Source organism: Muscardinus avellanarius, assembly GCF_963383645.1.
Source record: "Muscardinus avellanarius genome assembly, chromosome: 4".
Classification (NCBI taxonomy): domain Eukaryota; kingdom Metazoa; phylum Chordata; class Mammalia; order Rodentia; family Gliridae; genus Muscardinus; species Muscardinus avellanarius.
In genome coordinates, this window is record NC_137789.1 from 70,391,879 (window position 1) to 70,410,769 (window position 18,891).

Genomic DNA, 18,891 nt, shown 5'->3' on the forward strand with positions numbered 1-18,891 from the left:
GAACAGTCAATAGCAAAAAAGTTTTCTTTAAAAATAGGTTAATGCTAAGAATAATAGCTTTTAAAGTTTGTTTAAAAATAAGCTTAATAAACAATACAAATTTTAATTCAAAACTTAGCTCTGTGAAATGCCCTATTTTCTTGCATACAGCAGAAAATACATTTTTCATAGTTTTCAACATTACATGTAAAATGAGGCACTGTTATACATATTTGAATATATTCACACAAATAGGAGTTTCAGTCCACCCTCAGGCTTTTATTTGCATGATGGCTTCTGAATAGCAAACTGTTTACAAGAATAAGTCTTCTGAAGGAGGTGCATAAGAGAAACCAAGGAATGCATCGTCAGCCTCCAGCACACTGGCATTCACTATGGAATAGTCGGAAGACACACACACTGAATACGGAACAGTTTCCTCTGTAAAGGCTGTGTCAAAGTTCCTGATGTCATCTGGTCCAGCCTAAAACATCAAAAGCACAGTATATTCACCTTAGCTTTTCATTTACTAAGTCCTTCATCAAAATGTCTTTGTGAATTTGGGTATTTTTTCCTAACAAGTCTTTTCTCTGCTTCCCTCCCTTCCTCTCTTTTCCAGGGGCATTCTACCTCTAAGCTACACACACAGCCCTATTTTTTATTCTTTATTTTGAAAAAGGGTCTAAGTTACAGAGGCCTAAGTAGCTGAGGCTGGCCGTAAACCTGTGATCCTCCTATCTCAGCCTCCCAAGTACTGGGATTCTGGGATTATAGGTATGTGCCACCACACCTGGCTTCCCTTTTTATTTCCTTTTTGTTTGTTTGTTACAAAGTCTGGCTAAACTGCTGAGTTTCACACTAGGTTGCTGAGGCTAGCCTCAAACCTGCAATCCTTCTGTTTCAGCTTCCCAGATGCTGGGATTACAGGTGTGTATCATACTTCATTTATCTGCTTTTCCTTTCCTGACTTTTATTATCTAGGTGAGGTTATCTGTCCTAATAGTTAAGGTTACTGTGGGGTGAGGAACAGAGAGAGAAGGGTAAGGAAGGCTAGCATATCAGAGTCATTATACCTATACTAATCTGAACCTGAGATCCTGTATCAGACCCACCACACGGCTCATGCAGGTTTTCTAGACAGCATTTTGCATGTGAGTGTCCATAAATACCTGGCTCATCCAGTTACTTAATTCCGGATGGAGGAATGAAGGGGTTATAAGTAAAATTGTGAAAGGTGACTGACTGCTACAGAAGAGCTCATAAAGTACTTGGCTAGGGCATTCTTAGCTGTGGAGGCACAAGGGGACCAGAAACATGGAAAATGTGGCTGTTTAGGCACAAAAGCAGTGGTTCTCTCTCTCTCTTTTTTTCTTTTCTGTTATTGCAGGGATTAAACCCAGGGCAGACAGACCGACTGACTGACCTACCTACCTACCTACCTACCTACCTAATTATCTATCATCTATTTAGTGGTACTGGAAATTGAATCCAAGGGCATTTTACCTCTGAGCTATACTCCCAGCCCTATTTTACTTTTTTTTTTTTTTTTTTTTGGTGGTACTGGGGTTCCTGGAAGCCCTTCTACCTCCGGGCTACACTCCCAGACCTATTTTTACATTTTTATTTGGAAACAGGGTCTCCTAAGCCAGCACCGATCCTCCTGTCTCTGCCTCCCAAGCACGGGGATTACAAGCATGAGCCACCATGCCCGGCTCATATTTTGTTTTTGAAACAGGGTCTTACTAAGTTGCAGAGGGACTCATTAAGTTGCTGGTGCTGATTTTGAACCTGCGATCCTCCTGTCTCAGCCTCCCAAGTACTAGGATTACAGGCATGCACCACCATGCCTGGCTATTTAATTATTTTTTATTTTGAATCAAGGTCTTATTAAGTTGATGTGAGTTTCACTAAGTTGCTGAGGTTAGCCTCAAACCTGCAATCCTCTTGTCTCAGCCTTCCAAGGACTGGATTTCAGACATGTGCTACCATGCCCAGATAAGGCAATGGTTTTTATTCTTCCTTTATGAGTCAGATGGAAGTTAATGGACCCTATATTTACAGATAAAAATTGAGATACAAATTCAGGTGATTAATTTTGTTTTTTTGTGGTCCTGGGGATGGAACCCAGGGGCCTCCTACCTCTGAGCTACATTCCCAGCCCTATTTTTTATTCTTTATTTTGAAATAGAGTCTCACTGAGTTGCAAAGGGCCTCACTAAGTAGCTGAGGCTGTCGGTGAACCGCGATCCTCCTGTCTCAGCCTCCTGAATGCTGGGATTACAAGTGTGCATCACCACACCCAGCTTGTGGAGTGATTAATTTATAAAGTCTACCTATGAACATTTGGGTTATTTCTGCTTTACAGTGAAGGGAATCATTGCAATGTCTAAGTCATGAAGTCTGAGGTGAATGAACAGACAGGGATTCAGAGCAGAGCTTATAAACTAAAGATGCTGGAAGCTGGGCATGGTGGCACATGCTTGTAATTCCAACAATTTGGGAGGCCAAGATAGGTCGTCAGTGGTTTGCAGACAGCCTCAGCTACTTAGTGAGGCCCTTTGCAACTCAGTGAGACCCTGTTTCAAAATAATAAAAATAGGGCTGGCTGTGGTAGTGCATGCTTGTAATCCCCGCATTTGGAAGGCTGAGACAAGAGAACCAGGTTCTCTGCCAGCCTCAGCTACTTAGGCCCTTTGCAACTCAGTGAGACTTGGTTTCAAAATAAAGAATAAAAAAAATAGGGTTGGGGGTGTAGCTCGGAGGTAGAATGCCCTTCAGTTCCATTCCCAGTACTGAAAAAAAAAAGGAATAAAAATAGGGCTAGGGTTGTAGCTCAGAGGTAGAATGTCCCTGGGTTTCATCCCCAATACTGCAAAATAAATAAACAAATGAAATTAGTTTCATATGTCAACAAATTAAAGAAACCAGGGAAATTGCTAGTGCTTGATTCTTCCAAATAGAATAATTCCCACAGAGGACAAAGAATTCTAGAAATTATAGAATTAAATAATGTAAGCATTAAAATAAATTCAATTTTAAAAAATTTCCTTCTCACCAAATTCTTACCTATTTCTGGCCATGACCATTTTTAGCTTTAATTATATAAGTTGCCTTATATCTATAAGCTTGTTTCTTCTGTAAAATAAGAATACAGGCTGAGCATCTCTAATACAAAACCCAAATCTGAAATGCATTAAAATCTGAAACTTAGCTGGGTGTGGTGGTGCATGCCTGTAATCCCAGTACTTGGGAGGCTGAGACAGGAGGATTGTGGGTTTGAAACCAGCCCTTACAATTTAGAAAGTCCTTCAGCAACTTAGTGAGAACCTGTTTCAACCTAAAAAAATATTAAATAAGACTGGTGGTATAGCTCAGAGGTAGAAAAACCCTAGGTTCACTCCCCAGTAACCCAACACACATAAAATAAAATCATCTGAAAATTTTTGAGAATCAATATGATGCCACCTGTGGGAAATTCCTCTCCTGCCCTCACAGAATAATGACACTGAAATCGCACATAGATTTGAATCTTGGCTTTGCTACTTTTAATCCAGGTATGTGGCATCTCTCTGCCAGCTTTCATTTCCTCGTTTATAAAACAAATATACTAAAAAGAGCATTAATCACAATAGGTTGGTAGCTCATTTGAGGAGTAAATCATGTAGAAATATTTAAAGTGTATATGCCTTAACAAACAAACCTATCAGTAGTTTCTGATATTATTGGCATACTAATGATTATTAATGATTTCGCTATTCTTACATATTTACTTCCCAAAATTTTCAATACTGTTAAGTTTGTATCTTTAGCCAGGCGTGGTGGCACATGCTTGTAATCCCAGCATTTGGGAGGCTGAGACTGGAGGATTGCGGTTTGCGGACAGCCTCAGCTACTTAGTGAGACCGGTTTCAAAATAAAGAATAAAAAAAAATAGGGCAGGGGGTGTGGCTCGGAGGTCGAATGCCCCTGGGTTCCATCCCCAGACCCGAAAAAAAAAAAAAAAAAAAAAAAAAAGTTTGTATCTATGACACAGAGTTTTGCTTTAAAAAATTATGTTTTAGCTGGGTGTGGTGGTGCACACTTGTAATCCCAGTGCTTTGGAGGCTGAGACAGGAGGATCACAGGTTTTAGGACAGCCTCAGCAACTTAGTGAGACCCTTTGCAACTTATTGAGATCCTGTTTAAAAATTAAATTAACAAAACAGGGTTAGGGGTATAGTTCAGAGGTAGACTGCCCCTGCGTTCCATACCCAGTAACACACACACACACACACACACAAATTTATCTTTAGGTGAAATGTTTCCATTAGTAGATTTAACAAGTCTAACATGAACATTTTTATAATACTCTTACTGTTTTCCAGAAAGGATATGACAACATTACCATTAATATGTTTTTTCTGTATCTGATTTTACATTAGTCTAGGGAAAAACAAACATCATTTGTGTTACTTAAAGTATTTACTGCTGGGCGTGGTGGTGCACGCTTGTAATCCCCGCGCTTGGGAGGTGGAGACAGGAGGATCGCATAGGTTTGAAGCCAGCCTTGCTGGCTTAAGAGACCCTGTTTCCAAATAAAATATAAAATAGGTCTGGGAGTGTAGCCCAAAGGTAGAAGGGTTCAATCCCCAGTACCATACAAAAAAAAATTATTGACTAGGTATCATGTAAAAAAATACCTAATAATAAATTTGTATATCTTTACTTATTGAGGTCATCCCTTTCTTATTATGCATGCTCCAAATAAACACTTCATGGCTACTGTGTGCTGGAAAATATTTTCATCCAGGGCTATTCTACCTTGGAGCTACACCCCAGCCCTATTTTATTTTTTATTTTGAAACAGGGTCTCAGAAGTATCTTCCTGTCTCAGTCTCCCACGTATTAGAGTTACAGCCATGCGCCACCAGGCCCAGCTCTAGTTGAAATCTTATTGGTCATCTTGAAATGATTAGTTATACTAGACAACCCTGTTTGGCATGTGTCACAAATGTTTAAATACTGACTCCATTTCATTTAAGTTAGGTTTTGAGATCTACTTCCGAAACTATAATGAAATATAGTTCTGTTTTATTATTTTAGAAAAAGGATTTGGGGATATACCTACCACATTTGGATTAAATGGTGGTGGAATCTTTTTTTGTACAAGGTCAGTCCAGCTGAGTGATTCAAAAAAGGGATGATTCTGAATTTCAAGCTAGAATATTAAGAAAAAATGCTAATTAATGATGAAGAATATATTATGTACTGGCAAAAGAATTTTATAAGCTCAAACCATTACCATTTTGCCCTTTAATACTAGTTTTAGGCACATGTTTATGTTACTAGTGTCAAAATGGTGAACGACTATTGGAACAGACTTGTGAAAGACAGTTACTTAGAATGACCTACTTAAACTTTAGTCATATCTTCTTTATGGGTACAATTTCTTCACAGGTACAATTGGGTTAACATTTCCGTCCTAAATACTTCAAAGGCTGTTTTAAGGATGAGCATAAAAATATGGAAATAAACTGCTACAAAAAGAATAAAGCACCCACATGTTGTAAGAATTATTATTACCTGAGAAGGGGATACAAAGAAGTCAAACAAAGAGTTCTATCTCGGGAGCAGAAGTAACATCAAAGTGATAAGCTCTACCACCAGATAAAATATTCCATTCTGGGCTAGTATTATCAAATGTTGGCACAGTACTAATTCTGTTTTTTTTTTTCTTTTTCCTTGCAATGTGCTATGGTGGTATATAAAGTAGGATCTAACATGGTGTGCTGAGTTAAAAAGACTTCTTAAAGAAAGTAATGTCTGGTCGGAGGTCTGAAAGATGAGTAAGAATTAACCTGACAAAAGAATAAAGGGAAAATGATCCAGGCAGAGTAGGAAGGCTCTGTGGTAGTGAAGAGGTTAGTTTGGTAAAGAAAATGAGTCCAGTATGGTTCCAGTATTATAGAGGACAGGACTGTCAAATAAGATGAAGACAGCCAGGCGTAGTGGTGCACCCTTGTAATCCCCGCGCTTGGGAGGCGGAGACAGGGGGATTGTGCAGGTTCAAAGCCAGCTGTGCTGGCTTAAGAGACCCTGTTTCCAAATTAAAAAATGTAAAAATAGGTCTGGGAGTGCAGCCCAGAGGTAGAAGGGCTTCCAGGAACCCCAGAACAAAAAAAAAAAAAAAAAGTTGAAGATAGCTGGGCGTGGTGGCACACACTTGTAATCAGTGCACTTGGTAGGCTGAGACAGGAGGATTGCACAGGTTCGAAGCCAGCCTCAGCTACTTAGTGAGGCTCTCAGCAACTTAGTGAGACCCTGTTTCCAAATAAAATATAAAATAGGTCTGGGAGTATAGCCCAGAGGTAGAAAGGATCTGGGTTCCACCTCTAGTACCACCAAAAAGAAAAAAAAAAAAAAGGTGAAGATAAATAGGCTGTATTATATTGAGTCTACATTAAGAATTATGAATTTTACTCCAAGGTTATAAGAATCCATCAATAGTTTTAGGTATGGGAATGCCACAACTGCTTATTTATTATTTATTTTTTACAAAATTTCCCTGGCTATCAAGGGGAAATGGTTTGGATAGTCAAGATCAGATAGAAATAAATGTCTGCTTATGGGAAAGATTTAGGTGGCAAATGCAATAGGACCTGTTTGTTAAATACAGAAGAGAGAAAATAAAAAATGCCTCTCAGATTTCTGACTGAAATAACCAGATGGACAGTGATGTGTGTGTGTGTGTGGGGGGGGGTACTGGGGACGGAACCCAGTGGCATTCTATCTCTGAGCTACACCCCTAGCACTATTTTTTATTCTTTATTTTGAAACAGGGTCTCACTGAGTTGCAGAGTGCCTCACTAAGTAGCTGAGGCTGGCTGCAAACTATGACCCTCCTGTCTCAGCCTCCCAAATTCTGGGATTATAAGGGTGTGCCACACTACGCCCAGCTGACAGTGATGTTCTTTAATATGAAAGGGAGCATAGGAAGATGATCAGGATTGAATTTAGGGTCCTGCACATTCCAGCAAAGCACTCTATCACTGAGCCATTCCAGTCCAAAGATTCTAATTTTGTTTTTTGTTGTTACTGGGAACTGAATCCAGGAGTATCTACTTCTCAGCTATACCCCCATCCATATATATATGACAAAAGAATAAAGAATAAAAATATATATAATATACAAACGGCTGTGGCATGCCTATATCATTCATATATATAAATAAGTATATTTATTTATGGCACTGAGGATTGGACCCAGGGGAATTCTACCTCTGAGCTATATCTCCAGCTTCATATTATGTATATTTTTTTGAAACAGGGTCTTGCTAGGTTAGAGAATCTCACTATTTGTTGAGGCTGTCCTCAAACCTGCAATCCTCCTGTCTTAGCCTCCAAGTACCAGAATTACAAGCATGTACCACCATGCCTGGCTTACTTTTTATTTTGAAATAGGGTCTTGATTAGTAACCCTATCCTGGCCTCAAACTTGTGATCTTTCTGACTCTGCTTCCAAGGATTGCAGGTGTGCATAACCATACTTGGCAAGGATTTCCATTTTGAACATGCTATGACTGAGGTACTCAAGAAAACCAAGTGAGCCGGGCGTGGTGGCGCACCCTTGTAATCCCCGCGCTTGGGAGGCAGAGACAGGAGGATTGCTCAGGTTCGAAGCCAGCTGCGTGCGCTGGTTTAGGAGACCCTGTTTCCAAATAAAAATGTAAAAATAGGTCTGGGAGTGTAGCCCGGAGGTAGAAGGGCTTCCAGGAACCCCAGTACCACAAAAAAAAAAAAGAAAGAAAGAAAGAAAGAAAGAAAGAAAGAAAGAAAGAAAGAAAGAAAGAAAACCAAGTGATGGTGGTGGGTGGACAGATAGTAAGGCTAGATAGAAGAGTCTGGGATGAAGATAGGAATGTATGAGATAAAGTCAGAGAGATCGCTTGAAGCCTTGAGACAGACCAAGAAGGTCTAGAGAGAGAGCACAGGAGCTGGGGTGGGGGCGGGTCTAGAGGGAGATGAAGGGGTTCCAGTGGGAGCCTTGGAAACTGCAAAATGTTGCAAACTTAAAAGTTGCTGGGAGAACAAGCTGAGGAATTGAAGTATCCAGTGATCCTAGTTGCTATTTATGATAGACTGGGAAATGAGAAGAGACCTGGAAAAGGAGACTTAATATAGAAAGCTTTCAACAAGTTTAGCAACAAAGAGAAGCTAAGAGTAGACTCTCACAGGACAGCAAGGGTGAAGGCCTTTTGGTTTAAAAAGCAGGAGACTTGATTGTGTTTAGTTACTAACTGGAAGGAACCAGAACAAGACTGAGCAGTGATGGTGCAGATACAGGTGTGTACAGGGGAATGGGGTCCAGGGTGCAAGTGGAAATGGACCTTTCACTTACAGGAAGAAGGAAGGGCAGATGCAGGTGCTGTATGCAAGTCTGATAGCAGCAAGCTGGGTTAGTTCTGTTCTGATGGTTCTATTTTCGCTATAAAACAGAAGGCAAGCTCATCTGCTATAAGAGATGGGGGGCTACTCCAAATATTTCAAAAAACCTAAAGAAACATGAATTTACTTTGGGTTTCTTTTGGGGGGGGGGGTGCTGGGAACTGAATCCAAGAACTTAAATGCTAAGCATGCACTCTTCCACTGAGCTACACACCCCCAACACACATGCCTCTTATAAAGATATGTAAGCTAATTAAAATACCCACATTGTTTGCTTTGAGTTGGGGCAGTATTAACTCAATGCAGTAACTGGTGTAACTTTCCTCAGTTAATCAGGCTCCTGCTGGCCCTGTGTGTCTTTAGTAAAAACTGGAGAATCAACTGCATAGTAAACATTTTTTCCCTCATGGACTCTTAAGACATGGTATTTTCTAGAAAGGGAACAGAGGGTGATCTCCAGGGATGAGAAAAGCTGAGCACCAGGGTAAATCCTATAAAATAAATCCTATAAGAACAAAATAAAAGGCAAAACCCAAAAGGAATCTGGAAGTTTGGGGAGGATGTTTTGAAACAGTTAACAGAGTAGGAGAGAACAGTCACGGAAAAACACAGGGACAGCAGTGGGCACAGGGAGGGCTTATGACTACGATGCTGCAGTGCTTCTGACATGCCTTGTTGTGTTGCTTTATTCAGCACTGTTCAGCAGCCCAGAATATGTCTGATTTATCCAGGGTCGCAATTTCTGTATTCAATAAAGGACCAAAGGAAGAGGTGTGAATATCAGCATGACTGAGGAAGACAGTGACTGTGCACAGCATTGTCAGATGAATGGAGAGAGACTGAGAAGGGGAAAGAAGCAGCAGAGGCGCCTGCTGCTCAGAGCGCAAGTTCAAGACTGATGTAATAGCCTCTCAGAATTTCTGAGAAAGGACGGAAAAGCTCATGTTCCTCAACAATTTGTAAATTGACTGACACATGAACACTGGCAACTACAATAGCAAATTAACTGTCCTGACTTGTAACAAACCAGCAGATTCCATAACTATCTCTAAGAGGTGCCATCAAAATTTCAAAAGAGAAAAAAAGTGATTTAATAGTAATCCAAGGCAAAAGGCATTATTTTATATACATAGGCTGCAGTTAAAAAATTCTTATTAGAAGCTGGGTGTGGTGGCGCATGCTTGTAATCCCAGTACTTGGGAGGCTGAGACAGGAGGATCACACAGGTTCAAAGCCAGCCTCAGCCACTTAGTGAGGCTCTCAGCAACTTAGTGAGACCCTGTTTCCAAATAAAATATAAAATAGGTTGGGGTTGTAGCCTGGAGGTAGAAGGCCTCTGGGTTTCATACCAGTACCACAAAAAAAAAAAAAAAAAAAAAAAAAATCTTAGAGCTGGGTATGGTGAAGCATGCTTGTAATCCAGCATTTGGTAGGCTGAGACACGAGGATTGCGATTCACAGACAGCCTCAGCTACTTAGTGAGGCCCTTTGCAACTCAGTGAGACCCTGTTTCAAAATAAAGAATAAAAAAGAGGGCTTGAGGTGTAGCCTGGAGGTAGAATTCCCCTGGGTTCCATCCCCAGTACCGCAAAAAAAAAAAAAAAAAAAAAAAAAAAATCTTATTAAAGAAAATGATTTAGCCAGAAGTGGTAGCATACACCTGTAATCCTAGTACTTGACACACGAACAGGAGACAGGAGGACTGTAGTTTCAAAGCCAACCTCAGACACTTAGTGAGGGCCTCAAGCAACTTAGTGAGACCATGTTTCAAAAATTTTTAAAAAATAGGGCTGGAGGTGTAGATCAGAGGTAGAACACCCCTGAAATCAATTGTCAATACTACAAAAAAAAAGAATGACTAAAAAGTTTTATGTAGCCGGGCATGGTGGCGCACGCTTGTAATCCCCGCGCTTGGGAGGCAGAGACAGGAGGATCGCGCAGGTTCGAAGCCAGCCGCGCGCGCTGGCTTAGGAGACCCTGTTTCCAAATAAAAATGTAAAAATAGGTCTGAGAGTGTAGCCCGGAGGTAGAAGGGCTTCCAGGAACCCCAGTACCAGAAAGAAAAAAAAAAGTTTTATGTATCTCTGAACCCTAATAAAAAGCTGGTTTTGCTGGGTGTGGTGGCACATGCTTATAATCCCAGCATTTGGGAGGCCGAGACAGGAGGATTGTGCAAGTTCGAAGCCAGCCTCGGCTACTTAGTAAGGGCCTCTGCAACTCAGTGCGACCCTGTTTTAAAATAAACAATAAAAAATAGGTCTGAGGGTGTTGCTCAGAGGCAGAATGCCCCTGGGTTCCATCCCCAGTACAAAGAAAAAAAAGCTGGTCTTTCTGTTATAGTACATAGAAATGATTGTTTGTTTGGTTGTTTTTTTTGGTGGTACTGGGGTTCCTGGAAACCCTTCTACCTCTGGGCTACACACTCCCAGACCTATTTTTATACTTTTTTATTTGGAAACAGGGTCTCTTTTTTTTAAAATTTTTTTTAAATTTATTTTTTATTGGTGCAATGTATTCATACATCATAGTGGTATAAAGAAAATACTTTTGTAGACATACATGCACATCTCGCCCAGTTAGCCCCAACCATGATCCCCACCCCATTCCCTCCCCATCCCTCCTTCCCACGCTTGGCTTACTGGTTGACATCTAGTATTATAGCAATTTATACAATATTAACATTGATAATCTCACATAACAGTTTCATTTGTCTGGTACCAAACTTCTTTTGATGACTTAAAGATAACATTTCAATATTTCTTTTTGCTTTCTTTCTTACCAGAGAATATTTTTTTCTTTTTTTTTTTTAGGTGAAACTATCATACATTTATTTATTTATTTTTCAGAAAAAATCTATCCTGATATGGAATATGGACTCTAGATACCCAAAACAGTCTCAAAGAAGAACAAAGCTAGAAGATGTATATTTTCTGATTTCAAACCATATAAAGCTACAATAATTGAAACAGTGTATTACTATTCTAAAGGCAGATATATAAACCATTGGAGCTAAATAAAAGCCTAGAGATAAATTCTTCCATACATTGTCAAGTTATTTTTGACAAGGTTTCCATGAACTTTTGGTGGAGGAAATACTAGCCTTTTAACTAAATATTGTTGAAAAATAATAATAAATGAAAAAGAATAAAATTGGACCCTTACCTAACACCTATACAAATATTAACTCAAAATAGATAAAAGACCTAAATATAAATCTTAATACTATAAGCTTTTAGAAGAAAATCTGGGTCATAAAACCTCACAACATTGAAATTGGAAGTGATTTCTTGGATATGATTTCAATGGCACAGGCAACAAAAGAGTAAATAAACTCCCTAAAAAATAAAAAAATATTGTATATCCAAAGACAATGTAAACAGAGTTAAAAGTTACTGATCCTCTTCCAAGAGTTCCTCCTATGACCCATTTCTCCCTAACTCTCACATATTAGGGAAAGCATCTGGAAACAGGGTCTCTTAAGCCAGCACGGCTGGCTTCAAACCTGCACTATCCTCTTGTCTCTGCCTCCCAAGTGCGGGGATTACAAGTGTGCGCCACCATGCCCGGCTTAGAAATGATAGTATTACTTAGCAATAAAAATTTATAATGATAAAATCATTAGGAAGTTAAAAACATGCTTGTTATATATAACATTTTTAACAAAGGAAGGGGTGAAGAAATTGTTATAAATAAAAGTCAAATAAATAACTGGCTGTGAAAGCTGGATGTGAAATACAAAAAGAAGATCAAATTAGAGATGGGTATGGTGTCACACACATGTAATCCCAGCATTTGGGAGGCTGAAACAGGAGTGTGGTTTGTGGACAGTCTCAGCTACATAGTGAGGTCCTTTGCAACTCAGTGAGACCTTGTTTCAAAATAAAAGAATAAAAAGTAGGACTGGGGGTATAGCTTGAAGGTAGACTGTCCCTTGGTTCCATCCCCAGTACTGCAAAAAAAGATCAAATTATTATGAATATCAAATGAAAAAAAATCGAAGTGAAAGTGCTATAAACATTATAGGTCTATAAAATTAAATAATGAACATTTTAGAGACAAGGATGCTTTGTTTCAGTGTGATATTCTTTTTAAATTTTTATTGCTACTGGGGATTGAAGGAGCATTCTACCTCTGAGAGCTACACTCCCAGCTCTATTTTATTTTTTGAAACAGGGTGTGTGTGTGTGTGTGTGTGTGTGTGTGTGTGTGTGTGTGTACTCGAGATTGAACTCAAAGGCATTCTACCTCTGAGCTATGCCCCCAGCCCTATGTATTTATATATTTACTTGTTTTTATTTTTGAATAGGGTCTATGTTGTGAAGAGCCTTGCTAACTGGCTGAGGCTGGCCATGAACCTGCAAACCTCCTGTTTCAGCCTCCCAAAATACTAGGATTACAGGTATGCACCAATTGTGCTTGGCTATCCCCTGAAATTTTAATTTTTATTCTAAAACAGAGTCTCACTAAGTTGTGGAGGGTCTCACTAAATTGCTGAAGCTGGCCTTGAACCTGCAATCTTCCTGTCTCTGCCTCACAAGTACTGAGATTACGGGTGTGTGACAGCATGCCCAGCCAGTTATGATATTCTTTAAAAGCTATATTCACTTCCTTAGATATCACATAAAAGAAGGATCTATCTCCAAATTTTAAATAAGCTTAAATAAAGATGATGCAGGAAAACATGTTACATACAAAGTCTTCTTTGGCCCCAAGTCGATTTTGCCTGTCTTTTTCTAGGAGTTCTTCTAGAATGGACCATGCTGTGAGGCTCACTCCTGGTCTCAAACTTAGGGGCTTGTGAAGAATGTTATCATACATTTCAGCAACATCTCGGCAATAAAAAGGAGGCTGAAAAACAGAAATAAAAAATAAACTTAGTGGTTACTGAATTATCTCACGATGGTTTTAAAATAGTTGGATTTGGCTTTGAGCTGCAGGCACAGCTGAGTGTTGACAGTGGCAGAAATGCAGAGCAGTCTTAGTGGGCTGTGTGTGGTGTGGCCTCCTGATGCAGAGATTCTAAAGCCTAGTATATGGTAAAGTTCTCTGAGTGAATCAGGGTCAGCTTGTTCAATAGCACCTTGTAGACAGTTGTTAAATTGTACACAGCTCATAACTGTGTGTTTTAGAGAAGATTGTGTGTTTTAGATAAAAACACTGGAAATAAGAGTTCAAGAAAGATGAAACATTAGTTTCTTGAAACCTGCGAATAAATGCATCATAACACAGATTTCTAGGAGACTAAGACCTGAATATAAAGCTCTTAAGTATTTGTGACACTGAAGATAAAGCACATATTTGTGACATGACAATTATGAGCAGACTTTGCTGAATTAAAGACGCCAGTGTCCATCAGGGAGATGCAAATCAAAACAACACTGAGATTCCATCTAACTCCAGTCAGAGTAGCAAGCATAAAGAAATCAAACAACAACAAATGCTGGTAAGGATGTGGGGAAAGAGGAACTCTTACACTGTTGGTGGGAATGCAAACTAGTTCAACCACTATGGAGATCTGTGTGGAGATTCCTAAGAAAGGTGGGAATAGATCCACCTTATGACCCAGCTCTACCACTCCTGGGTATCTTTCCAAAGGGGTTGAATTCAGAGAAATACAGCAACATATGCATACCTATGTTCATAGCAGCACAATTCCTAATAGCCAAAATATGGAACCAACCCAGATCACCATCAACAGATGAATGGATAGCAAAACTGTGGGAAATACACACAATGGAATTCTATTCAGCCATAAAGAAGAACAAAATTATATCATTTGCAAGAAGATGGAAAGCCCTGGAGAACATGTTAAGTGAGATCAGCCAAGCACAGAAGGAGAAGGTACATATGTTTCCTCTAATATGCCCAAACTAGGAAACACAAAGGATACCAGTGGGACTCCAGATAATGGAGGGGAAATACCAGCAAAGTTTGAATGGAAAGATAGGAGAGGAGGAAGGCTGATCTTGATTAATGAGGGTCTACATCTGAACATGTGTAAAATTATGAATAAGACATGGTTACCCTGGACAACCATTGGTGGGAGGGGGGAAGGGAAAATGGGGGCGGGGGGGAGAGGGCACCAAATATAGTTTAAATGTATACTATTTATGTTCAATAAAAAAACTGTTAAAAGAAAAAAAAAATAAAGACGCCAGTGTCATAGCCTCTAGTGACAGATTGAAAGGTGTGGCCTCAACCTGGGCATTAGCTAATTAATCATCTAGTGAAACGTTTTAAAGTAAAAATAATTTTTAAGTTAAGTTAAATTTTTAGGCCATCACTTTTCCTTTCTTTTTTATAGGAAATGAAATACTTTATTTTTTACCTTCAAAATACAACTATATTTTAAACTTCCAAAGTCATTTAAAGAAATACAAAGAGTTCAGAAATATCATTTGTCAATATCCAGTGCCTGACGAAAGTAAGATAGAAAGTGACATTCCAAGTCACTAGTATTACCATAAAGTAGTTCTTTAACAAGTCCATTATAGTCCAAAGCAAGACACAGTCCTGGTTTTTCTAAGAATCTATCATTCAAGAGTAGTGATATAAAGCCAGGTGCTGTGGTGCATGCCTGTAATCCCAGTACTTGGAAGGCTCAGACAGGAGGATTGAAAGGTCAAGTTCAGCATCAGCAACTTAGCGAGACTCAGTTTAAAAGTAAAAAGCAAAACAACAACAACAACAAAAACAAAAAGAGCTGATGGTGTAGCTCAGAATGTCCCTAGGCCCAGTTTAAGAAAAGAGTGATATGAAACAAATACTCTAAGATGTTTCTCACTGTGCTAAACTCCATGAGAGCTTCACAGTTTACAGAAAAAGAAAGAAACAAACAAACACATACAAGCTCAGGTCTCAGCTGATGGTAGCATTTATAATCTGGGACTAGTGCATGGTTACCAGCAGGAAGCTTATGAAGGGTATCTCTAGAAACACCCTTCTAAATTCTAGAATATTTAAATATTCTAAATATTAGAATATCTAGAACATCTAAATATTCTAATATAACTAAATTTCTAAATATTTCAAAAAGCCTAAAGCAGTAACTTACTCACATAAAGGTATGTAAACTGCCTAAATTGTTTGCTTTGGGTTGAAGCAATACTCTTTCAATTTAGAAATATAATGTTGCTCATTTTTTTAATTTTTTATTTTTTTGCAGGTCTGGGGATGGGACCCAGAGGCATTTGACCTCCGAGCTATATCCCCTACCCAATTTTTTATTGTTTATTTTGAAACAGGGTCTCACTGAGTTACAGAGAGCCTCACTAAGTAGCTGAGGCTGTCCACGAACTGCGATCCTCCAGTCTCAGCCTCCCAAATGCTGGGATTGCAAGCGTGCGCCACCAAACCCGGCTTAATGTTGCTTATTTTAATCAGAAGTTCTGACTGTCTTTATTGTGTTTTTACTTACTAAAAATAGAGCAAATTAAGATGAGTGTGGTAGCACATGCTTGTAATCTCAGTACTTCAGAGACTGAGACAGGAGGATCCGGGTTCCTGGCCAGCCTCAGCTACTTAGTCTCAGCTACTTAGTCTCACAAATGAGTGAGACCCTGTTTCAAAATAAAAAATAAGCCGGGCATGGTGGCGCACACCTGTAATCCCAGCATTTGGGAGGCGGAGACAGGAGGATTGCAGTTCAGTTTGCTGTTAAACAGCCTTAGCTACTTAGTGAGGCCCTTTGCAACTCAGTGAGACCCTGTTTCAAAATAAAGAATAAAGACTAGGGCTGGGGCTGTAGCTCGGAGGTAGAATGCCCCTGAGTTCCATCTCCAGTACTGCCAGAAATAAAAAGTAAATAAATAAAAGATCAGGCTGGGGGTGTAGCTTGGAGGTAGAATGTTCCTAGGTTCAATCCCTAGCACCACAATAAAAAAAAGAGCAAATTAGTTATATAGTAATATTCCTTTTTTTCTTTTCTTTTGGTACTAGGAATTGATTACACACTGTGTGTGTGTGTGTGTGTGTGTGTGTGTGTGTGTGTGTGTGTGTGTGTGTGTACACTGGGGATGGAACCCAGGGGCATTCTACCTCTGAGCTATACCCCCAGCCCTATTTTTTATTCTTTATTTTGAAGCAGGGTCTCACTAAGTTGTAGAAGGCCTCACTTAAATAGCTGAGGCTGGTCATGAACCTGTGATCCTCCTGTCTCAGCCTGCCAAGTACTGGAATTACAAGTGTGCATTTGTATACCCAGCTCATACTTTTATTATTTATGTTGAAACAGAGTCTCATAAGTTGATGAGGGTCTCCCTAAATTGCCGAGACTTGTCTCAAACCTGTGATCCTCTTGTTTCAGCCTCCCAAGTACTGAGATTATAGTTGTGTGCTAAACATTCCTTTTTTTCAGTAAAATCTTCAAGACATGAGATCTTCAGGGAAACGAACAGAGGGTAACCTCCAGTGATGAAAAACCTGAGAACCAGTGTATTAATTAAATTCCATAAAAAATAAAAGGCATTATCTTTTAAAATACAAAAATATATGGTGATAAATGCAAAAATCTTTCTTTCCATTGTTTTGACCCTAGGCAAATGATACTTAGAATACCATGAATGAAAGCAGGTAATTTTGTTACAACCAGGTGTCTTTCTAAAAGTGTCAGTGGAATGAGAACACCTCTAAAGGAGTGATCACATATGACAGAGAAATAATTATATTAATTTTTTAAACTAGTAACTACACAAGATGTTGTTCCTTTTCTGCATATTTCTAATATGGTTTTGGGTTCATAGTTAGATAATACTGTTAGTATTATCTAACAGTGTCTGTGAGATTATTAAACAAGAAAAGTACCAAATAAACAATGATACATTAGACAAAAAAAATCAAAGAAGAAAAATACATACCAACCCATACAGCATTTCATACAGAACAGCACCAAGGCACCACCAATCCACAGTGTTGTCATAGGGCTGCTTCCTTATTACTTCAGGTGCAAGGTACTGTAGAAAAGAATGAAATATTAAAACAACTAAATAAAGCTTACAATGAAATTCAGGAATAACTGACAAACAACAAATTTTAGGTGATGATATCACACTAAAAACATATCAAGATTTTCAGTGGGTTGGGTGTTCTCATTCTATAACAGTGGTTCTCAGGCAGTGTCCACTGGAACACTTTACAAAATATAATAAAGCATATCCTCTTAGAAACTGATACAGTTAAGACAGAAGACAGTTAACACTAGAGCTATACTACTATACTACTGAGTAAGCAGAGTAAGTATTTGGGGTAGTCTATCATCAAATAAATTTTTCCCTTTTTTTGTGGTGATACTAAGGATTGAACCCAGAGGCATTCTGCCTCTAAGTTACACCGTTAGCCCTATTTTATTTTGAAATGGAGTCTCACTAAGTTGCTGAGTACCTTGCTAAGTTGCTGAGGCTGGCTTTGAACATGCAATCCTGTCTCAGCCTCTCAAGTGCTGGGATTATAGGTATGCCTTACCACAAGTGGCTAGATTAGTTTATTTTAGAAGTTGATCTTATCATAATCTATATTTTTCCTTGGAAGAAATAATTTTTTTTTCAGTATGGGACTTTTCTTTTTTGTGGTACTGGGGATTGAACCCAGGGGCATTCTGCCTCTGAGCTACACCCCCAGCCCTATTTTCTATTCTTTATTTTGAAAACAGGGTCTCACTAAGTTGTGGAGGGCCTAAGTAGCTGAGGTGGCTACCAACTCACAATCCTCTTGTCTCAGCCTCCCAAGTACTGGGATTGCAAGAGTGCTCTGCCACACCCGGCTCTGAACTGCACCCCCAGCCCTATTTTTTATTATTTAGTTTGAAAAAGGGTCTCACTGGGTTGCAAAAGGCTGCCTTACTGAATAGCTGAGGCTGTCCGCGAACTGTGATCCTCCTGTTTTAAACTCCCAAATGCTAGCATTACAAACATGCGCCACCATGCCTGGCTTTTTATTTCTATTTTGACACAGGATCTCCCTAAGTTGCTGAAGATCTCACTAAATTGCTGAGGCTAGTCTTGAATCTGTGGTCTTGTCTTAGCCTCTCAAGGAGTGGGATTATATGAATGTGCCCCCATGTCTAACCAGAAAGAAATCTTAATGTGGAAATTAGAATCCATTTTTTATTTTTTTCAGTGAAAGAAAAAAAAACAATTGAATTACATTTCTATTAGAGAATTACAGTAGGAATTCTCAAACATATTTGAAAAAGTTGTCAGGTGTCTAATAAACTGTCAGGTGTCTAATAAACTCATCTCAGTTTCACACACAGAAGGTGGAGAATTTAAATTTTAGATTTCAAAATGGGGACTGGACTCAGCACCTCCTTCTTCTCACATAAAATATATATAAGAAAATAATTTCTTCATAAGTTTTTTTATGTGACCCAAAGAAGTGGTTACACAAATGAAAAGGGTTAATAATTTCTGATTATTTATAAAATTAAATGTCTGAGTAGAGTGCCATACACCTATAATCGCAGCACTTGGAAGGCTGAGATAGGAAGATTGT

The 18,891-nt window shown here is 39.1% G+C and overlaps 1 protein-coding gene across 2 annotated transcripts in view; it reads right to left on the bottom strand.

Moving 5' to 3' along the window:
- Window positions 1–292: 292 nt before the first annotated feature.
- LOC308261678 (serine/threonine-protein kinase Sgk3) overlaps window positions 293–18,891 on the bottom strand; it is a gene marked incomplete at both ends in the record, with an annotated part of 71,305 nt that continues 52,706 nt past the window's right edge. The window contains 4 exons of one of the 2 annotated variants that reach the window (XM_080693751.1): window positions 293–463; window positions 5,087–5,176; window positions 13,096–13,251; window positions 17,259–17,354. In XM_080693751.1, the coding sequence (XP_080549877.1) occupies window positions 293–463; window positions 5,087–5,176; window positions 13,096–13,251; window positions 17,259–17,354 (513 nt within the window). The remainder of the gene's footprint in view (window positions 464–5,086; window positions 5,177–13,095; window positions 13,252–17,258; window positions 17,355–18,891) is intronic. The other variant, XM_080693750.1, reaches the window with a different exon arrangement.